The sequence below is a fragment of the Chinchilla lanigera genome, unplaced genomic scaffold (genome assembly GCF_000276665.1).
Source record: "Chinchilla lanigera isolate Chin_1 unplaced genomic scaffold, ChiLan1.0 scaffold00019, whole genome shotgun sequence".
In the NCBI taxonomy this organism is placed as follows: Eukaryota; Metazoa; Chordata; class Mammalia; order Rodentia; family Chinchillidae; genus Chinchilla; species Chinchilla lanigera.
The window spans coordinates 24261235-24283359 of NW_004955420.1; the positions used below are offsets into that span (position 1 = coordinate 24261235).

The window sequence follows — 22125 nt, forward strand, 5'->3', positions numbered from 1 at the left end:
AGCTCAAGGCCAGCCTGAATTGCACAGAGACCCTGTCTCAAAAAGACCAAAAAAAAAAAAAAAATTAAATGGCCATAGTTTACTCTCAGCAGGAAGTAAATAAAGTAAGGAAATGGAATTTATGACTTCATTTTGTTCCTCTTAGATTTTGGTAATAGGAGGAAATTCAGTTTAATTATTAGATAAATGAGATTTTAGAGTACTGAATCTGTTATTTAAAACTGGTTGTATGTCTCTTCAGATTTTAATACTCTTAGAAACAAATTCATAAACCCAGCTTATAAGATATTTTTACAGTTCAAATGAGAAGGGGAACAAAGGAGAGGAAAGGAAAGAAGAGAAAAGAAAAAGAACAGCCAGGCGTGGTGGTACACTCCTGTAATCCCAGCACTGGGGAGGCTGAGGCAGGAGGATGGCTTTGATTTCAAGACCAGCCTGGGCTACAAAATGAGTTCAAAGCCAGCCTAGACTACAGAGTGAAACCCCATTTCAAAATAAAAAGAATAGAAGGAAAAAATGTAAACAAAGCTTTTATAAATAAAGAGGGGAAGAGGGGTTGAAGGGAGGGGAGGGGAATGGGAAAAGAAGAAACATATAGGTACAATCCCCTGTGATGAGTGTGGTCATTATGTGTATCTAAAATTACACCAATAAAATAAAAACTTTTAAAAATAAGACACTTCTACAGAAGTGCTGAAATGCGGTCTTCTCCGCCCGAGCGGTAGGCAGCAGCCGTCACTTGCCCTCTCCCGAGGCCCCGTTCCTGTGCAGTCGTCACAGCCAGGACCGAGCCGCGGGGAGCCAGCACCGGCCTCCAGCTGTGTGGCTGCCCTCCGGAGGGCGCTCACTGTGGAACCCGCTGTCTTTGCTTACCCTGAACAGTAGCCGTTAAAATGTTGTCGGGGCTGTGGCCTCATTTGTGAACACCAAGAGGGTTTAGACCATGCCCATTGAGAGAGAGATGCTACGGGAGCTGAGGCCCGACGCACACTTCGGCTCGGCATTTGCTTAGCAATGTAGCTTGGCTGTCTTCAGGGTCTCTTAATGAACTCGTGTTGATCAGGTACTCATTAACGTAACCCCTGTGTGTCTTAAAATCCTTTTTAATACAGCATCACTTAACGTGGAACATGCCCCAGTAGAAGAGTGTCTGAAACCACCTGACATCTCCTATAGCTTCACCGTAAATACTGCAACAAAATGTATTGTGTCCATAGTTTTCATGATAGGATTATTTTTTCCTCTTTACTAAGTAGACACTGGAATGGCGAGCGCTCTCCCATCATGCTGAGCTAGGTCCTCTGCACTTGTGACGGCGGCTGTCTGGTTACTCCCAGACTGCTGAGGAGGTTACTGGTGCTAACGATGGCCGTGTCTTAACTCAGTGCTGTGCAGCGTGGCCCTCAGCCTGGCCTTGTGGCTTAGGTAGCCCAGGCTGGCCTTGAACTCACGGCAGTCCTTCTGCCTCAGCCTCCCAAATGCTGGGGTACCTGGTGCACCACCAGGCCTGGCCTTGTGGCTTTATTTTATTGGTGGATGTGTTCAGGGGAACTCCGTTTACACTGTGACATTTCCTGGCCATTGTGAGGCCACAGGGAAAGTAATCCTGATCCACCAGGAAATGTTGCCACATACAGTTGTAAGTGAAATCAGTGTCACCCACAGTTAAACGAAATTATGATTTTGTTGCTAGACAGGAAAAGGTGTGTGTGCGCCTGTGGCTGCGTTTGTTGAAGAACACGCTGACCCCTCGCGTCTTGCCTGCAGGGGTCCTCAGCCTGCTGGAGCACGGGGAAGAGTACACCTTCTCCCTGCCCTGCGCGTACGCCCGCTCCATCCTGACGGTGCCCTGGGTGGAACTGGGCGGCAAAGTCGGCGTCACCTGCGCCAGGACGGGGTACTCGGCCAGCATCACCTTCCACACCAAGCCATTCTACGGTGGCAAACTGCACCGGTAAGGACTGACCCACGGCGCTCGGCCTGCTCCTCTGACCCTTTGTAGTAACCCTGATTGTTCTGCTCCTCTGTTCGATGGGGATGAGATTCATTCGTGTTCGCATTTTGCTTACTATGCTTTATCTTTCACAGTGTTCTGGAAATCATGACCTAGGTCGGTTTTTTCGTTTTGTTGGAGGGTTATTTTATGGCAATGCTGGGCCCTTACCCATGCGGGCATGCCCTTTACCACTGAGCTGTATTCCCTGGATTTTAATATAGTTGCATTATTCACGCATCGGTTTTTGTCAGATTTCCCCGATGAAGTCACTAACAACACGTACAAGAGAATTTCTAACCAAGGTGTATGCATCTCTGCCAGAGTTTGCCTTCAGGAGAATTCAAATTTGGATCTAGGGGCTGGGGTTGTGGCTCAGTGGTAGAGCTCTTGCCTTGCATGCACAAGGCCCTGGGTTCGATCTCCAGTACCACACACATTAAAAACCCCGTTAATAATGATAAATAAATAAATGTTTAAAAAAACCCAAACATTTGGATCTAGACCTCAGTAGAGGCCACTTTTGCTACCAACTCAGATGAAAAGATGTCTAACCCCGAGAAACTGGGGTATGGTGACACAAGCCTGTCATCCCAGCACTTGGGAGGCTGAGACCAACCTGGACTACGTAGTGAGACCCTGTCTCAAGAAACAAAAAGAAAAACGTTTCAGTGGTTGAAGGCAGCCCCTCAGGGCAGCAGTACTGGACCAAGATGGCGTCTCCGTAATTTCTCCTGGGAACCGGCCCATTCTTCCTCCCCTAGCGTGTGAGCATCCGCGGCCTTAGCCCAGGCCCCAGACCGCAGGAGGACCAGTTTCCGCCAGGGTATCCAGAGGGACGCTCACTCTTTCCACAGGCCCTTGATATCTGTTTTGACTGTCCTGAAAGTGCAGGGGAAGTTTTCTTTTCCTATAGCACATTATTAAAAAATAGCATATGTACAAAAAGATACAGATGGGTAAGTGTTCACAAAATGAAAATTTGAGCACTTGGCTCTAAGCACGGCACATCCCTAGCACCTCCAAGCCCCCGCCAGGTCTCCTCCTCACGCCCTTGCCACTCTGGTTTCTGACAGTGTCCGTTAGTTCTGCCCATTTGAGTCTGGGTAAATGGCTTCACACATTATGTTCTCCTCCCTGTCCAGCTTGTTTTGCTCAGTGTTAGGTTTGTGAGATTCACCCAGGTATACTTGCTGTTTTCTTGGGGTTTTTTTGTTTTTTTGCTTTTTTGCTTTTTTGGTTTTTTTTTTTTCTGTCTTTTTTGAGACAAGGTCTTGCTATGCAGTTCAGGCTGGCCTTGAGCTCACTTCGTAGCCGAGGCTGGTCTCCAACTCGCAGCGATCCTCCTGCCTCAGCCTCCCGAGTGCTGGGATTACAGGCATGCGCCACCACGCCCGGCTTGTTTCAGCTTTTGATGACTGCATACAGTGCTGCCGGTTCATTAGTTGGTGACTGTATTGTGGACTCCTGTCGAGTAGACAGCTAGGAGTGGGATTTCTCAGTTGCAGAGTAAGCTGAACCTCATTAGAAGCTGCCAAATATACCCCTCAGTCGTCTCGGAGACTTTCAGTCGCATGTGGCTACGTTATTTCCTCCCTACAAGACTGGCATTCAGGGCCGGTGATACAGCTCCGTGGCACAAGTGCCTGCCTGATAATTGCAAGGTCTGAGTTCAATTTCCAGTACCAAAAAAAGAGAAAAAGACTGGCATTCATCAGCAATCTTGAAAGAAATGTACAGAAAATTTGTTTAGCTCTGTTGCATTGAATGAGCCTTTTAAAAGTAGGGATTTCAAAGCCAGATGTGGTGGTACACGCCTGTAATCCCAGCACTCGGGAGGCTGAGGCAGGAGGATCCTCGCGAGTTCAAGGCCAGCCTGAACTGCATAGTGAGACCCTGTTTCAAAAAAAAAAAAAAAGTAGGGATTTCAAAACACCAAAGCAGAGAGTACTTCTTAAAAATAGAGGCTATCAAGCAGAACTGCCAGCTGTCGTCAGAGTAGTCCCCTTTCGCCCTGCAGGAGGCACTGCTAGGGTCTAGGGTCCATGCTTCCCTGCGTGCCTCTGCTCATTCCTTGGTCACGGCAATCCCTGCCCTCCAGCTTTTCCCCTGGGAGGGGCTGCGGAGCCGCCAGACATTACTAGATGCACTCTGCTTTGCCCCACACCTGCTGCCTAATTGGTTCTGTCTGGGTTGGAACATTAGCAGCCAGAACTCAGTATGAGCAGTCCCTTCCTGTGTCCATAGCCCACTCTCTTAAGTGAGGTTAGAGCTGAAATCTGCGCCCCCATAACCTGCTTGTATTGGTGAATGTGTTCTTCAGTGTCTGCTTCAGAGAACAAGTACTGAAGAGCCGCTGCAGGGATAGAATTCCCAAGTCTGCCTCATTATTGTCAGTGATGTTGATGACCCCCTCCTCTCCTTCTGTTTCCGCTGGGGTTCCCCGAACTGTGCTAGGCAAGTGCTCCGCCTCTGAGCTACGCCCAAGCCCACTAGTGATGACTTAATTAGTGCGTGTGGTTTCTATTCTCATCCATATATTTTGTGAATAAGGAGATAAGGGCAATTTCAGTTTCCTTTCTGAAAAGTATTCACTTGCCCTGGAACTTTTGCTCATGTGAAGGAACAGGGTTGCATCCAGGGCCTTTATACTGAGCTGCATCCCTACCACCACCACCCCTTTTTTTTAAATAGTGAGGCAGGATCTCACTAAGTTGCCCAGGCTGGACTTAAGTGATCCTCCTGCCTCAGCCTCCCAGAGTGCTGGGATGATGGGTATACACCACCATACCTGGCTTGAAACTTCATTCTGAGAGTGCATCTGTAGAGGCGTATCCACGTGTATATGTGTGTGAATCCCTACCAGGGTCAGAGAACAAGGTATTTTAAAACACATCATTGATACCAACATTGTTTCTTTGTTTTATTCCTTGAACACAGCCATCAGCTTTTTGACAGCCCTGTACTGTCTAGGGCTCTGGGCCGCAGTATGCGATCTGTAACTAGTTGCATGATTTTCTTGGGAGACGGGGCCAAGTGCAAGTTTCTGTCCGCTGGGGCTGGTCCTGTCTGCGCTGTCACACCCGGCTATTCCCAGTGACCTCTGGCTGTTGCTCGTGAGCTCCTGGGTCCCGGGGTTGGATTTTTAGAGCCACACACACGTGCTACCCCTTCCTCCTCCAGCGTCGCCCTTCCAGGTTTGAACCCAGCTGTTGTGGGTCTCGTTTCTCTCTCCGAGCTTAGCATTTTCATTTCACGCACAGTGACCTGAGGAACTGAGGCGGTGGCGGGGGTCGTGGTGTGTTCTCTTCCTGGAAGTGAGACGGAACGCTGGGCGCAGCGGGGCGATCCCTAGGTGTGGTGGTGCTGGGACCACTCCTGGCGCAGTGGCGACGGCCTGCGAGGAGACAGGCAGGCTGGTGCCCGCGCACAGGCAGTTCACGTTAGAGTGTCTGTGTCCAAACTCAAAATCCCACCCCAGCTTCCCGTCCTTTGCACTTTCATGTCAGTCATATTAATCCATCTTCTTACTAAGTGCGTGCACTGGAGTATATTCTAACCCGATGTGAGAACGCAAGAATATTTTGTGCCAGCGAGTATCCAAAGGCAGTTTCTTCTTGGGGCCCAGTCTCCGTAAAAACAAAATGAACTGCAAAATAGCTGAAGTGGTGGAGGAGATACGTGAACTAACCACTTGGTGTATTCATCAACACTGACCGGGCTGTGTTCTGAAACTGAGTGTTCATTATACGTAAAGTCTAGTGCAGTAAAGCTCCGCTTCAGAAGAAACTGCAAGTAACTGGTCAGCATGATGGAATACTGAAGGCAGTCCTGCTCTGGTCTTTTCGCTCTGTGAAGTGGCCCCTATTCTGGAGACATCAGTAACAGTGATTTCGACTTTTCGCCGGTACCCTGCGATCGAAGTCTGCGTGACTGCGTTACAGCGTGCGCCACCACCCCGCGGCTCTTCCCTGGCTCCTCTGTGAGCCGCCGCTTCACCTCGCTTTGAATCATAACAGATCGGAAGAGTTTTTTGAGCATGTATTCAGGGCAGCCTAATGTGCAGAATCAGAATCCATCCCCTTACATCACCATTGCTGACCACAGCTCCTTCGGGACAAGGGTCCCGCAGAGAAGGGTCCTGGCTCTCGGTCCCTGGCGGTGGCAGAGGCCGGGGCGGAGGGCACACAGGACCAGAGTGCTGGTGAGGTCAGTGCCCAGGCACCTGCTGCCGGGAACCACTTCTCTGACGCCCGGGGCGGGGAACAAAGGTCTCTGCATCTCTCTCCCTCTTGGGGTGCTTCCCCCTCGTGCCCCCTGTGTGGCTGTGGCCAGGAGGTGCCCAGGCTGGGTTCTGGGGCTCAGAGCCCTTCGTGCTGTCTGGGTCCTCGCGCACGGTGGCGTACCTGCGTGGGGCTCCCCGTGTCTCCTGGGCCTCCATGTGGTGCTCAGTTCCCAGAGCCAGCCCCAGAGCCAAGCACTTCAGAAGCTTGGGCTTTTGATACCTGGTTTTCGTATTTTTTATTAAAACTCTTAATAATTTCAAGGTGGACATGTTCATTGTTGCTAAGGCGCACTTACTGTGTTACCTGCCCTGTTTCTCTGAATTTCTTAAATTGGCTCATTTACCCCTTTCTACCCTTTAGCTACCCGAAGGGCGTCTTGGCAGTTGGAAGGTGACAGGTCCTCTAGCACCCGTGCCTGTCTGTCTGTGTCCCTCTTTCCTCACCCCCTGCGCGCGTGTGTGTGTGTGTGTGTGTGTGTGTGAGTGTGTGTGTGTGTGCGTGCATGCACCTGTGCGTGTGTGCAGAGAGAGACTGAAGCGTGCAGTTTAATATCATAAAGAGTGTAAGGCTTTTAGGAGTCAGGCGTGGTGGTGCGCACCCGTAATCCCAGCCCTTGGGAGGCTGACGCAAGAGGATGACCTCAAGTTCGAGGCCAGCCTGGGCTACACAGTAAGACTGTGTCTCAAAAAACCAAAAATGTACAAGTAAAGTGTGAAGCCTGGCACAGTGGTACACACCTTTAATCCCAGCTACTTGGGAGGCTGAGGCAGGAGGACTGCAAGTTTGAACCCAGCCCAGTCAGTTTAGCAAAACCTTGTCTTAAATACAACAGAAATAAAAGGGCCGAGGATGCAGCTTGCTGCTCCTTGGCCTTATCCCCAGTATGGGGGAGGGGGTTAAAGTCTCCCCTCATGACCACACGGGTAGACGCAGTGTAAAGATAGAGGAGGACAGTTACACTGCGGTAATTAAATACGAGCTGCAGTTCTGCCTCATCCGTTAAATTAGAAGAGGCAGGTGGTGCCCACAGCCTTCTCCCTTCCCGGTAGAGGGCGCACATCACTTTTCAGGAGCCGCCGGCGTTTGCTGGCGCTGACCCGGAAGGGTGCGGTGCGTGTGTCCCTCCTGGAGGCGCCCTCAGCAGCATCTCTTCGTGCGGTGCGATGCCCTGCGCACGGCCGCTCCTCAGGCCCGCCGCCCACGGAGCCGCGCACGCGCTTTGCTCAGTTCACGACTCAGTGGCTTTCTGTATCCCGCGCAGCTGCAGAAGTAGAGTCTGGAGAATCTAAAGAGCTGTCTGTTTTTTAGAACTAGACAAGGTCTAGTTGTCAGGTGCTTGGTTTTTTACAGTTGTTGTGTATTATTAAAAATCCTGGCCCTCTCCCACGTCACACGACCTCAGCTACGGCAGCTCAGAGGGCGCCAGCACTGCTCAGTTTTACACATTTAAAACGTTGTAAAATTTACATACGGGAAAATGCACATATCCTGGGTATATGTGCTCTGAATTTTGCGAAAAGCATGCGTCGGAAGGACCCTAAATGCTATCAAGAGTGGAATGTCACTGTCACCCCAGGAAACCCTTCCCAGCCTGTCCCTGAAACTGCCACCAGCAGGGCCACCATCCTCGTGGGTCCTCTTCTGGGGGGGCCGTGTGCCATGTTCTCTCAAGTAAAGCTTCTTTCTGTAGTGAGATGGGTCCATTTACATTCATCCTTTCATTGTCATGTGTTGTCCCTTTTTTATTGCTAAATAATACTCCGTTTTGAGTAGATGTGCCACACACTGCTCTCTTGTTGCTGGGTCATCTCCAGCTAGGGGCAGTGGTGAGTGATACCGCTGTGGACACTGGATAGCGGGCCTGTGTGGACACAGTTCTTGTGTCGCAGACAAAACCCAGCTCAGAATGACTGGCTCATAGGGGATACGTTTAAATCTATGACAGAGACTGGGGATTTAGCTCAGCGGCACAGCACCTGCCTGGCAAGCACAAGGTCGTGAGTTCAATTCCTGGTACCAGAAAAAACAAACAAACAAACAAAAAATTAAATCTATGAGAAACAGTTTGCTTCTGAAAGTGACCAACAGTGTGGAATCAGTGTTCATTTCAGCATTAGCCAAACGCTAAAGTATCTGCCAAAAACCTTTTGCTCATGTTAAGATTGGCTCTTCTTTTACTGTTACAGGTGTGCTTTGTGTATCCTATCCTAGGTAGGAGTTGTTTGTGAGAGACATGTTTTGAAAATGTTTTCTCCAAAGCTTCTCTATTCGTCTTTTCAGGGGTGTCTTTTGATACTCAGGTTTTAATTCTCCTGAGATGTGTTTTGTAATTTCACGTGAATAACATACATGGCTTGTTTTAAAAAAATCCTGGGGCTGGAGGTTTAGCTCAGAGGCACAGTGCCTGCCTGGCAAGCACAAGGGTCGTGAGTTTGATTCCCAGTACCGGAAAAAAAAAACAAAACCAAAAATAAATAAATAAATAAAATTTTAAAAAAAACATCTGTCCCCCAGCAAGTCATTAAGATATGCTCCTCCACATTCCTTTAAAAGCTCTGGTTTCGGGGCTGGGGATTTAGCTCAGTGGCAAAAGCGCCTGCCTGGCAAGCGCAAGGTCGTGAGTTCGGTTCCCGGTACCGGAGAAAACACCAAAAAAAAAAAGCTCTGGTTTCAGCTTTGAGGTTCTGAATGATAATCATAATTGGATTAATTTTATGTGTGGCATGAGATAGAGGTTGGGAACATTTTGTTGCATGTGGGCATCTAGGTTTTACAGCCCCATTCATTTCTGGCACACCATAGGTGTGCACCACCACACCTGGTGAACTCATTTTAAAAAAGAAGTGTAGTTTTTAAAATTTATAGTATTAGAACAGTTTTAGGTCGGGTGTGGTGGCGCACGCCTGTAATCCCAGCACTCGGGAGGCTGAAGTAGGCGGATCATTGTGAGTTTTAAGACCAGCCTGGGCTACAAAGTGAGCTCAAGGCCAGCCTGAATTGCATAGAGAGACCCTGTCTCAAAAAGACAAAAAAAAAAAAAGAACAGTTTAGCCAGGTATGGTGGCCTATGCCTGTAATCCCAGCACTCAGGAGGCTGAGGCAGGATTACTACCAGTTCAAGGCCAGTGTGGGCTACATAGTTCCAGGCCAGCCTGAATATATAGTGAGACCCTATCCCCAAAAAAAGAACATTTTTAGACTGTACTAAAGAAAATGTTAAATATCACATCTTGGTTTTTGGTGAAGTCTCTAGTATTATGCCTACTTTTTTGGGGGGGGTTATTTTATTCAGGGGAGTTGGGGTGGGGTAAATTTGGTTTTTTTGGTTTTTGGAGACAGGGTCTCACTGTGTAGCCCAGGCTGCCCTCGTAGTGATCCTCCTGCCTCAGCCTCCTGAGTGTAGGAATGACAGATATGTACCACCACAGCCAGCGATATAGTGTTCTTCTTAAAGGTTAAAATTGATCTTTGAAAAAAAAACTGTGTAGGAAGCTGGGAGTAAGGACTTTGTAAGTCCTGGGACTTACAAAGTTTGTCTGACTTCGACACTGGCAAATTGCAGTACACTCTACTGCAATAGCTGCAAGACACACACGGTGTGACTGACAAGCGCTGTCATCTCCTTCTCTCCTGCCCCTAGGGTCACGGCGGAAGTGAAGCACAATGCCAGCAGCACCGTGGTGTGCAGGGTGCAGGGCGAGTGGAACAGCGTCCTGGAGTTCACCTACAGCAACGGTGAGACCAAGTGTGTGGACCTGAGCAAGCTGGCGGTGACGAGGAAGAGAGTGAGGCCCCTGGAGAAGCAGGACCCGTTTGAGTCCAGGTACGCGGCCTCGCACCCCAGGAGGCAACTGCGCTCTCGCCGGGCCTCCCGTGATCCACGAGCACAGACAGGTTGGTCACCAGCCTGCTCTGCCGCAGGGGCCGCCCACCTGCCGCCCTCAGCCCCTGCAGCTCCGGGGCTAGATGGTTCTCGGGCCTGTGTTCAAAAGAGCACACCTGCAGCCTGAGCAGACGTAGTCAGCGAGGGAGTCCGGGGGGCACTGCTGCCACAGCGGCCAAAACAGGGGCGCGCAGTGGAAATGCACACCGTGCACAGTGGTTCGCAGACACAGACCGACCTCAGCGCCCACTAAGAGAATGAAGAACGGTGGACGAATCGTGGTCAGAGATACAAGTTCAGCGGTCAAACACAGCAGTTTTTAAAAGGCCACCTCTCAAGGGGGTGGGAGCGAGTGGGCCTCTCCCTGCAGCGGCAGGGTCCAGGATCACACAGCGAAACGCAGCGCTGCAGGAAAGTTAGATGGTGTTCAGGTCTCAGAATAAATTTGAGTGCCAAGGCAAGATCAGAAACGTGGAAAACTTGTATCTGCCACTGAAAGCTTTTTTTTTTTCTTTTTTTTTGAGTCAGGGTCTTGCTGTGCAGCTCAGGCTGGCCTTGAGCTCACTGTGTACCCCCGGCTGATCTCGAACTCACAGCAAACCTCCTGCCTCAGCCTCCTGAGTGCTGGGATTACAGGCATGTGCCACCACGCCCAGCTGCCACCATAAATTTGAGGGCTTCCCAAGTACAGAATTTTCTAATGAAACTGCAGTGACATTAATGCCTGATACTTTAATATGATTGAGCCACAGTATTAGAGAACATGTATGGTGAATGGACCATCCCAGGTGCAGGTGAAGCCAGTAGGTTTCCGTGCAGCAGTCAAAGATTAACAGCTTTAGGGCCGGAGATATAGCTCGGCGGCACAAGTACTGCCTGGCAAGTGCAAGGTCCGAGTTCCATTTCCGATACCCAAAAAAAAAAAAAAAAAAGGACAGTTTTAGTTGGATACACTGCACCTCACCTTAAAAACTAGCACTGTACGTAGCAAGTTTTGACACAGTATTGAAGAATTGAATTATTCAAAGATATGTTAAAAATTCCTTCTTTTTTCACCTGTATCTGTGAATCCAGATTTTCATAATATCTTTAACTAAAACAATATATCACAGTTGGATGTGGTAGTGCACACCTGTAATCCCAGCACTCAGGAGGCTGAGGCAGGAGGATTGCTATGAGTTCAAGGCCAGCCTAGACTACATAGCAAGACCTTGTCTCAAAAAAAAAAAAAAGCAAAACAAAAAAAATATATATCACAGCAGACTGAATATGGAAACAGATATAAGAATCTATTATTAGCCAGGCATGGTGGCACATGCCTGTAATCCCAGCACTCAGGAGGCTCAGGCAGGAGGATCGTTGCAAGTTCGAGACCAGCCTGGGCTACAAAGTGAACTAAAGGCCAGCCTGAACTGCACAGGGAGACTCTTATCTCAAAACAAAAAAAAAGAATCTATTATTAAAGCAGCCATTAAAGAGATGCTGTTGAAGCTGGGCGTGGTGGTGCACACCTATAATCCCAGCACTTGGGAGGCTGAGGCAGGAGAATTGTTGTGAGTTCAAGACCAGCCTGGGCTACAAAGTGAGCTCAAGGCCAGCCTGAACGGCATAGTGACACCCTATCTTAAAAAAGACCCTAAAAAAAAAAAAAAAAAAAGAGAGAGAGATGCTGCTGGATTGTGTTTGCTAAAATTTTAAGTTTTTTTTTTTCAAAGTGTGATTTTTTTTTTTTTTACAGGTAGTTTAGATATACACAGTGACCACACTCATCATAGAGGGTTTGTACCTGTGCGTGATCTGTCTCACTGCTGCTTTTTTCCCATTCTCCTGCCCTCCTTTCAACCCTCTTCCTCTCCTTATTTACAAAAGCTTTGTTTCCATTTTTCCTTGTTTCTTTTTTTTCTTGTTGAAGGTTTTTGAAATATGTTTCTGTATTCGTGGAGTATATTGTTCTGTAGTTCGCTTTAGAAGAAAGTTTTTAACTCCCAATTCAGTATTTTTAGTACACAGAGCTGTTATGACTCCCCACTTCTTGAGTGAGCTTTGGTAGTTTGTCTGTCTTTCTTTCTTTTTTTTTTGTTTTTTTTCCAGTACCGGGAATCGAACTCACGACCTTGTGCTTGACAGGCAGGTGCTGTGTCACTGAGCTAAATCCCCAGTCCCCGGTAGTTTGTCTTTCAAGGAGCTGGTTATTTAACCTGTCAGTAACCTATAAAAGTTTTATTGGCACATCGCTCCTAATGCTATCTGATTGTTGTTTTGGTCTGTGTAGGCCGTGTAGTGAGAACCCCGCTGCCATCCCTTGCACTGGAAATATTCCCTCCCCTTGTCAGTGTGCTTGAAGGTCTGGGCTGTGAAGTAACTTCCAGTTAGTTTTAGCAACTTTACTCAAGGGCCAGCTTTGGATTTCACTGATTTTTGTCTGTTTTTCTGTTTTCCTTTCACTGATTTCTGCTTTTTATCTTTTTCATTTCCTACTTTGCCCATCATTTGTTATTTTCTTACAGTTACTCGAAGTGGAAGCTTCGGTCAGGGTCAGCAGACGTTCCCTGTCCACACAGGGAAATGTTTGCAGGGCGGTCTGCAGGGCCTGGCCACGCCCCTCCCCGCCGCTGCAGCGGGAGGCTGAGGCAGCGTCACCGGCTGGGTGCCAGCAGGCTGCAGTGAGCACCGCGGTGCCAGAATGGGCTGCCTGTTTCCGTCCTCGTTTTCCTTTCCCTCCCAAACGTTTCGTGCTGTGGCTTTCCTCTGAGGACTGTCCTGTTTATACCCAGTGTATTTGTTCGTTCATTCCTTCTTGACACAGGGTCTCCCTCTGTAGTTCAGACTGGCCTTGAACTCACTAATGACCCAGACTCGCTTTGAACTGGAGGCAGTCCTTCTGCCTCAGCCCCGCGAGAGCTGGGCTTTCAGGCGTGTGCCACTCACCAGGCTGTAACTCTCAACTTTTGATACGTTTTCACTTGAGAATATTTTCTGGTCTCCCTGGGTTGTTAGTGTTTCGGTCTTTGTCCCTCGGTGCCCTGGAGCGACCCCAGGCCTTGGGCCTGTTACAGCAGCGCTCCGACCTGGGCTCTAGCTCTGCCCAGCTGGGGGCTTTTGACTCATGAAGTTATCTAGAAATGTCTTGAAAATGTCCAGCTATTTGGGGATTTTGCAGAGACCTTTCCATTATGCATTGGTGTCTTAATTTCACTGTGGTCCAAGAATGTCTTTTGTGTGGTTCTAATTTTTTAAATTAATTTAGATCTTTTTCTGTCCCTGAGTGTGTCCCCCCTGGTAGATTTCAGGTGTACCTGACCTGAATCTGCCCCACTCATGTGGGCGAGTGTTCTGCAGATGTTGATTAGCTCAGAAGTGACAGTATTTTTCCAGTTCTTTCTGTCTTTACTGATTTTCTGTGTATTTCTGTCTGTTGAGATCAATTACTGAAATTACCAGTTATAACTAAACAGTTCTCACAGCTCTTTAAATTTTCACTTCCACTCTGGAGGCTGAGGCAGGAGGATCACTGCAAGTTCAAGGCCAGCCTGGGCTACATAGCAAGACTCTGTCTCAAAAAAACAACAATAAAAAGCATTCACTTCATTTTATCAAAAGCTCTACTCTGAGGGACATCCCCACTGAGGGCGGCTATGTGCGTTTGAGGAGGAGATTTTGTTTTTGTTTTTGTCTTTTTTTGAGACAGGGTCTCACTATGTAGGCCAGGCTGGCCTTGAACACATTGTAGCCTAGGCTGGCCTAGAAATTGCAGCAATCCTCCTGCCTCAGCTTCCTGAGCGCTGGAATTATAGGCATGTGCCACCATGCCCAGCTCAGCCTTTAATTTCGATGTGGTGGGATTGTCAGTGGGTTTTAGGGATGATCGTTTTGGTGTTGTGTCTGAGAAACCTACACTCTCAGGCGTTCCTGCGGGGCTCCCTCTAGGCGTTACAGCCTTCACCCTTAGTCTGTGGCCCCTTTTGAGTTCATTCCATGTGTGGTGCTATGCAAAGATCTGAGGTCACCCTCTGGGTGTGTGTTCCCAGTTGTTCCGTCACTTTTGTTAAGAAGACTGTTCTTTGCTCGAAAGTGTGCCCTGGAACTTTTCTTTGGCTGGAGGTCAGAGCCTCCCTCCCAGCCGTGGATGTGAACCCCCGGCAGTGCAGGAGGCCCGGTCCATCTTCTCTCAAAGATGCTTGCTGTGTTGTCTTTTGCTCCAGACCTGAAAACATGGGTTCATTACGTTTTGGTTTGGTTTTTTATAATACTGAGCTTTGAATCCAGGACTCCACAAATGCTCGGCAAGTGTACCACTGCACGATAGCCCAGCCTGTTTTATTTTTTGAGATGGAATGAGACATTTTTTCTTGCCCAAATTACCCTCAAACTAGCAGTCCTCCTGCCTCAGCCTCCTGCAGAGCTGGGGTTCCCTGCACATGTCTGGCGGTTTCATTAAGTTTGTCTGGTTCCCTGGTTGAAGTGGGAGAGTGAATCCAGTCTCCATTATTTCATCAGGCCAAACACAAGTAGGCTCTTACATTTCAACTTTTTGATAATTTTATGTATTAATTTCTAAGTCTCCCATAAAGGAAAACTCTCTTTTATAACTTGGGAAGCTACATGTTATTTCAGCTGCAGAAGAATCAGAAGCCACAGCAGCGTGTGTGGCCGACCGGGGCCTGGCGTGGGTGCCTTGGGATCACGGGTGTGACGCCGTGGGTCCCACGTAGGCAGAGGCGTTTCCGGAAGCAGCTGCGCCGTGGGAGCCCTGCGCTTGTGCACGCGGCTAAGGCCTGCGGTTTCGGTTGTGGTTGCAGGCGGCTGTGGAAGAACGTGACCGAGGCCCTGAGCCAGGCGGAGATGGAGCGCGCCACCGAGCACAAGCGCGCGCTGGAGGAGCGGCAGCGGGCGGAGGAGCGGCTGCGCGCCGAGTCCGGCACGCCCTGGAGCACGCGCTACTTCTCCAAGGAGGTGCGCGGTCAGGGGACGCGGGTTCGGGGGCCCGAATGGGCCACAGAGGAGCGCTGACCCAAGCCTCGAGGCTCACAGGGACAGGAACCGCCCCGACTGTCGCCCGCCTGCGGGCCATCGGGCGTGGTGGCTTCTGGGGACCCGGTCTCCAGGACCCGCTAACGCGGAGCTCAGCGGCCCGGGGCCTGGCTAGGTTGATGAAGGGAGGGGTCCTTGTCACCGTGAGCCAAATAAATGCCAGCTTGCGATGATACTGTGGAACAAGTTAGGGTAAATTTATGAAATATGTATGCTCTTTGAACTTTAGCATTTTCTTTAGATAGAGTTTCCCTAAACTGCTCAGGCTGGCCTGCTAATCCTCCTGCCTCAGCCACCCGAGTAGCTGGGATGACAAGTGTGCACCACCATGCCCAAATATAAAAATTATTCTGAAAAAGCAAATGTGGCCAGGGATGTAGCTCTGGGCTAGAGCAGTTGCCTGATGCGGGGAGGCCCTGGGTTTCACCCCCAACCCCAGAAGAGGGAGGGCAGAGGCGCAGACCTGGCCGCCTGTCCTCTGCCCCGTCGCCTGCGGCCACTTCCACCCCAGCACCTCTGCTCACTCAGCTTGTCCTGTCTTGAGTTCAGGACACTGAACTAGGACACTGCTCCGTCTCCTTGCCAGGCCCCACTCACCACGACCAGGAGAGCAGTCAGAAAAGCGGCGGGGCCAGTGCATCAGCCCGCAGGTGCAGGCGGTGCACAGTGGGGTCATGGTGGCCGTGTGGCCCCTGCAGGCACCAGGCTCCAAGCACCAGGCTGATCCATAGCACTGGCCGGGGGCAGGGTGGGCAGAAAAGCTGGGAACCGCATCTGCGGGCAGTACTTGTGGCACTTGCCCCAGGCTCCAAACCAACGACTCGCCCGGCCTAACTCACTGACCCGTGTCCACCGTCTCGAGCGTGGGCTTTATTTTTCACAGAAATTTTTCTTTTATGTGAAAACAGATTTCCATTGTAGTGACAGTGTCACTTCTAGCTGTGTGTGTGTGTCTGTCTGTCTGTCTGTGTTTCACTGGGGATTGAACCCAGGACCTTTGCACTGAGTTCCATCCCTCCCTAGCCCTTTTCTTATTTTGAGAAAAGGTCTGTCTAAATTGCCTGGGCTGGGCTCAAGTTGCAGTCCTCCTGCCTCAGCCTCCCACAGTGCCAGGATTACAAGTGAGCGCCTCCCCGCCCAGCTTAGTTTGGTTTCTGATTTGGAAGCTCTCAGAGGGTGTTTGCTGAGCGTGTGTCTCTTGTTGCAGGGAGACGGCTGGGTTTATCATAAGCCCCTGTGGAAAGTACTTGCAGCAACACAGCCGGCAGAGTGACATGCGCTCCCCACGACCCGACCCGACGCGGCTCCTCCGTTCCCCACCCCAACTGAGCAGAGTCGCTGCACTGAGGAGCCACCCCACTGCAGACCTTGGGCGCCATCATCCACAGCAAGACCAAAGTGTCACCTTCTTGTGACGCAGCAATATCTCAGCCTCCGGGGCCCCGCCTCCCCCCGGCCCTGCTCCTGCCGCCGGGGCCGCCACGCGAGCGACAGCACGGGCGCTGACTTGGGCTCTGGCAGTGACTCATGAGTCTCTTTCAGTCTGTGCGCTTTCTGGCCATCACCGGCTGCTCGCTGCTCCCGGGAGCAGCGTGGCAGGAGGAAGCGGCCGGTGGTCGGCCCGGCCTGCCCTCCGTGTCCCCCGAGCCGGCCCGCGCGGGGCTCTCTAACGGCAGTGTTTCCACAGCGGCCGGAACCAAGCCGCGGAGTCTTTTTTTTGAGCATTTTCATATACTTGAAAAGAGCATTGACTTGAAAAGTTTCAGAACATTTTTCAGTACCTAGTTTTATTAACTGTTACACTTGAGACCATTTTTTAAATGTGTTCACGTCGATAGGATGTGGGCCTTTCTCAAGAACTAAGGCGTTCAAGAAAACAGCTGATGTTAAAAGCGAGCTGTTACTCGTTCCCGCCCGTCCCGTGCTCGGTGGCAGTCAGTATTACGGGCACCGGGCGCCTTGCGTCCTCTTACCTCCGCGCCCTCAAAGGGGAAGCGAGCGCCTCTGTGTTGCTGGTGACGGCGAGCCTGCGCCGGTGCGGTGCGTCAGGTGTGCTTTCTCCTGCTGTCAGGGAACCTTAAACAGGGAGGAAAGGTATGAAGTGGAGAGCTATCAGGAAGTGGTATTCAGGTACAGATCTGTCCTGATCAGTATTTCGTTGAGGCTGAAGAAGTGCTGGCAGTTGCAGAGCAGTGCTGACCGCGCTCCAGCGTTTGTCCATCTCCCGAGGGCCCGTGCACGGTGCTCTCCCTCACCCCCGCGCGACCTGAGCTTCCAGGAGCGGTGCCTTACACGTCCCCCGCCCGCGTGGTCTTCCACCGCGGCCGCGTCCCGCCCTCGCGGCCGGGGAGAGCTGCGTCCGCGCCTCACAGGCGCCAGGCTCTGCCCGGGCACGCTCTTCTCTCTGAGGGCTTCGGACGACGCAAACAGAACAATAGTTTTTTTCAACCAATTGTAAATTATAAGAAAAGAATTGGTTTGTGTACAACCATTTTAATGATTCCTTTTGCGTTTTTGCTGTGAAATGCACTGAAAAAATCTCAAGATGAGCTATCTATCGTTCATGTGTTGGGAAAACTGAGGAATAATAAAACTAGAGAACAGAGCTGCCTTTGCGTATGAGTGGAGGGAAGCGGAGAGCGGGTGTGCAGCGCCCGCCTGTGGGGAGACCGGCCTTTCTCTTTCAGTTCTCACCTCCAGCGGTCTGCAGCCAGAAAGGACATTTAATGTGTTCTTAAAAATGAAAATGTTTGTTTGTTTCCTTTTATTTTTTACCACGGTCCTCCCTCTCAGCCTCCCGAGTGGCTGGGGTCACAGGCGTGCGCCCAGGATGTTTCACTTGTGAACATCCTAGAACAAGATGACGATGAGCCCGCAGATTTCTGCTGGGCTGTGCTGTCCAGGCCCCTTGCGGACCGGTGATTCCTTTGGCCTGGAGGCTTTTTCTAGAACCACTGAGAGCCAGGCGTGCTTGTGCACACCCATAACCCCAGCGACTTGGGACATGGAGGCAGGAGGAGTGCAGATTTGAGGCCAGTCTGGGCAGTTAGTGAGATCTGATATCAAAACATAGGAAAGGGTTGGTAAAAGCTGAGTGGTACAGCACCCCTGTGTGCGATCCCACTACCACCCAGAAATGTTTTTGAAAAGAGGAATTTTAAGTTGTTTCTTTTTCAAGGCCGATTCCCACTGTGTAGCCCAGACTGGCCTCAAACAGATCCTCCTGCCTCAGCCTCCCCAGCTCTGGATTATAGGCATGCTCCACCACACCTGGGTAGGACATTTTAAATTACTATGAAAAACTATACTTAGGAATAAGTGAGATCTCTGTATTTTGGGGGGCCGAGCTCTTCACAGGCGGCAAACGTGCACCTGCAGGTCCTCGCTGTCCCTTCGCCAGTCTGGGCATCGGTGCCGTCCTCAAAGCAGGCTGGAGTGTGAGCAGCAGCGTCTTCTTCCAGAGGCCGCAGCTGTCTGCCTCACACAGGCTGCAGCTTGGATTTGGCTTTGATTATTTATCTTTACCTTGTTACAATTCAGGTCTCTCTTTTAGGCCGAGTTATATTGTGTGGTTGGTTGTTTATTTCTTGGGCTACAAAGGATTGAACTAGGAGCCACATGCTTGCAAGGCAAGTGCTCTACCGCTGAGCTACGTCCCCGCCATTTGTAAAAATTTTTTGAAAGTTTCCCTAACTTGCCCAGGTTATAGGACTCAAGCCTATAACCCTTCTGCTTCAGCCTCCTGAGTGGCTGGGAACATAAGTATGTGCCACTGTGCCCAGCGACTTTAGGGAATTTATTAGACCACTGCACCACACACACTGGGAGCAAAACACAAGGTGCCACGGAGCATGTGACAGCTCCGTGACACCAAGGACAAGATTCCAGGGGTGGTGGCATCGGCCCTCGAGATGCCACAAGAGCTGAAAGGCAAACCGCAAACCTCCAGTTTTGCCTGGAATTTTACCCAACAAAACAACGATGCTCTGTGGAACAGCGTTCTAACCCCAGCGCTTCACCTTCTGAGGCTGCTAAAGCTCACAGCCGAGTGGGGAGCAGCGAAACTCCGGAGCTGAGAAATCCAGAAAAATCTCTGGCAGCGGAGCAGCCGTGCGTTTCTAGAGGTTTTATTTTTCTTTCCTTCAGGGATTTGTGGTTATGCTTCTGTGGTCTTATTCCAGGGGCGCCGTTGTGTCTACTGTTCTGCCAGAAGAACGCATTGAAGAAACCCCCGTAGGTGAGGGACGCAGGCCACGTGTCACTGCCGTCACTGTCATCTTGTCAAGGAAGAGCCAGGCAGCCCCGGAAGAGAACAGAGCACTGGGTTTCTTGTTCTTTTTGGCCACGCTGCCTGTCCACTGTAAAGGGCTTAGGGGGCGCTGAGGCCGCTGCAGTCCCAGCTCCTCACCCAGGAGGCTGAGGCAGGGGCACCCTTGGGGCACAGGATGTTACATTAGGCAGGGCAGAGTGGGTGGCCCCTGCCTTTAAGTCCATGTGTCCTAACACACACACACACACACACACACACACACACACACACACACACACACACACGAGCAGGTGAGCGAATGCAAATAGAAAAGCTTGAGGCGGAGGGGTAGGTGCAGGGCAGTCAGCACAGGTTGGGTCCCTGCCACAGGCACAAGGACCAAAACAAAAAAAGCAAAATAACTCCACCCCTCCCGACATTCAGAGTAAAGCACATGACCGCCTGTGCCCGAAACCCCAGCTATTTTGGGAGGCAGAAGCAGAGGGGTCACAAGCTGAGGCCAGCCTGGGCAGCTGAGGGACCCTGTTTTGTGGTGCAAAGTAACACTACGAACAACGAAGCTGTCCAGGGAGCAGTAAGTAGGTGGGTGCGTGAATGAAGAGCACGTGAATCGATCGGGTAGATGAAAACCACAGGCTGGGACAGAGCTCCGAGTCCCCGGATTCTACACCCGGGGGAGGGGCCAGCCGGCCGGGCTGGGCTGGTGCACTGGCACCCGAGCTCCTTGGAGGCTACCAGGAGAATCAAGTGTTGGAGGCCAGGCTGGGTTAACTTACGGAGACCCTGACTCAAAATAATAAAAACAGGCATGGTTTTCGCGTGCCTGTCTGTAATCCCAGCACTTGGGGGGCTGAGGCAGGTGGATCATTACAAATTCAAGAACAGCCTGAGCTACACAGTGAGCTCAAGGCCAGCCTGAACTACACAGACCCTGTCTCAAAAAAGACAAAATTAATTAATTAATAAAAATAAAACGACTGGCTGCAGCTCAGTGCCAAGCGCCTGGTCCAACCCCTAGTAGCACAGGAGTGGGGTGCTGGAGTGTAGCTCAGGGCTCTCTGGGCTCAGTCTCCAAATAGGACAAAACAAAACAACCCCAAACACCCCAAAAATTAGAATTTAAGACAAGATCGGGCGTGCTCAGGGTGGTATGGCCAGAGACAAAAATTAGAATTTAAGAAAAATGGAAAGGAGAAAGGGAGGGCAACAAGAGACACAGAAAAGGAAGGAAGGAAGCAACAGCTTGTCCGGAGCACCACCCACAATTAAGTCCGAATGAGAAGCTACCAAAGCAAGCTGTGGGGCCTCCGCCGGTGGGGGAGCCCACCAGTGCAGGGGAGACCGCCCTCACTCAGCCTCTGGAGCCCCACAGGCCCACTCTGTCTGCAGGCCTCGCTGCGCCTTGAACCTGTGACAGAGGGGGAGAGTGGCATGTGCCTTGGGGCTCCGGCTGTCCTCAAATTGTTGTCCTCACTTTTTTAAGACAGCTCACAGGGACACCTGGGCAACGTCTTGGTCTTTAACCTGCGGAGGTTACTGCCTTCCCCTTGTGTCCAAGCCCGAGTTTTCTGTTGCTGCTGTTTTTTGAGGCAGGGTCTCTATGCTTTGTAACCCAGGCTGGCCTTGAACTCACTGGGATCCTTCTGCCTCAGCCTCCTGAGTGATGGGGTGACAGATGTGCACCACCACGTCCAGCAGAACTGACTCAATAGCTCAAAATTAAGGTGCTGCTCTGCTACCAGGGAAATCCCAACCGAGGAGCAAGTCCTCTACCAACAGTTTAGCACTAGGCTCCCCACAAATGTGCATCGTGTGCTGGGTGAGAGGGCGGCCCCTTTCCCACCGTGTCCCATTCCCAGGCCGAAGGGCTTTCCACTCGGAGCCCAGTGAACGCAGAGCAGGTCACAGGCCACACGGGGGCCCCTGGCCAGCCAGGTATTTCAGTGTCCCTCCAGGCCAGCCGACCCCACCTTGCCTCATGCGGGAGACGGGAACTAGGGGGCTCCCAGTTATTCCTACATCCCCCACCTCTCTTCACTGGGCCGGACTAGTGTCGATCTCCAGGGGGGTCTTCTTGCCCCAACCATGGGCTTCGGCTTTGCCGGACAATAGGTAGAGACCTAGGAGGCATCGCTCATCAGCGACACAAATTAGACCAGGGGGCATTTGGTGACCTTAAAGAGTCATAATTACTGCCTCCTTTAACCCCCTGGTTATTGACTTTCCCGTGTTTTGTTGTTTTGTTTTGTTTTGTTTTGAGACAGGCTCGCTCTGCAGTCCAAGCCGGCCTTGAACTCGCTTATGTAACCCAGGCTGCCTCCAGCGCAGGGGCCCCTGCCCGGCGGCGCCCTGGCAAGCGCTCTGGGGCCCCAGTTCCGCGCGCGGGGGCTGCAGGCGGGGCCCCACGCCCGGCTCCCGCTTCCTCCGTTCTGACCTTCGGAGCCGTGGGCAGGAGTCCCAGGGCATCCCCTCCGCAGTGCGTTCCGCAGTGGGGTCCCCTGGCCCCCCCACTTCCGAGTCAGCCGCGAGGCGCCCTGGGACGCAGCGGGAGGGGGCGGCCCGCTGCCCGGGACGGAGGGCGCGGAGCGGGCAGAGGGGTCCTGGCGCGGGGGTCCCGGGCCCGGCTGCGGCGCTGCTTCGCGCCTGACCGTGCCCAGCCCCG

The 22125-nt window shown here is 51.2% G+C and overlaps 2 protein-coding genes across 2 annotated transcripts in view; both read left to right on the top strand.

The window, feature by feature from the left end:
- The window catches only part of Osbpl11 (oxysterol binding protein-like 11), a gene marked incomplete in the record, with an annotated part of 63601 nt that extends 45802 nt beyond the window's left edge, over nucleotides 1-17799 (top strand). Inside the window, 4 exon segments of the mRNA XM_013513473.1 lie at nucleotides 1768-1954; nucleotides 9920-10102; nucleotides 14962-15115; nucleotides 16401-17799. Coding sequence (XP_013368927.1) covers nucleotides 1768-1954; nucleotides 9920-10102; nucleotides 14962-15115; nucleotides 16401-16466 — 590 coding nt within the window.
- A 4189-nt stretch (nucleotides 17800-21988) lies between these two features.
- Spink8 (serine peptidase inhibitor, Kazal type 8 (putative)) overlaps nucleotides 21989-22125 on the top strand; it is a gene marked incomplete in the record, with an annotated part of 15726 nt that continues 15589 nt past the window's right edge. Inside the window, 1 exon segment of the mRNA XM_013513475.1 lies at nucleotides 21989-22125.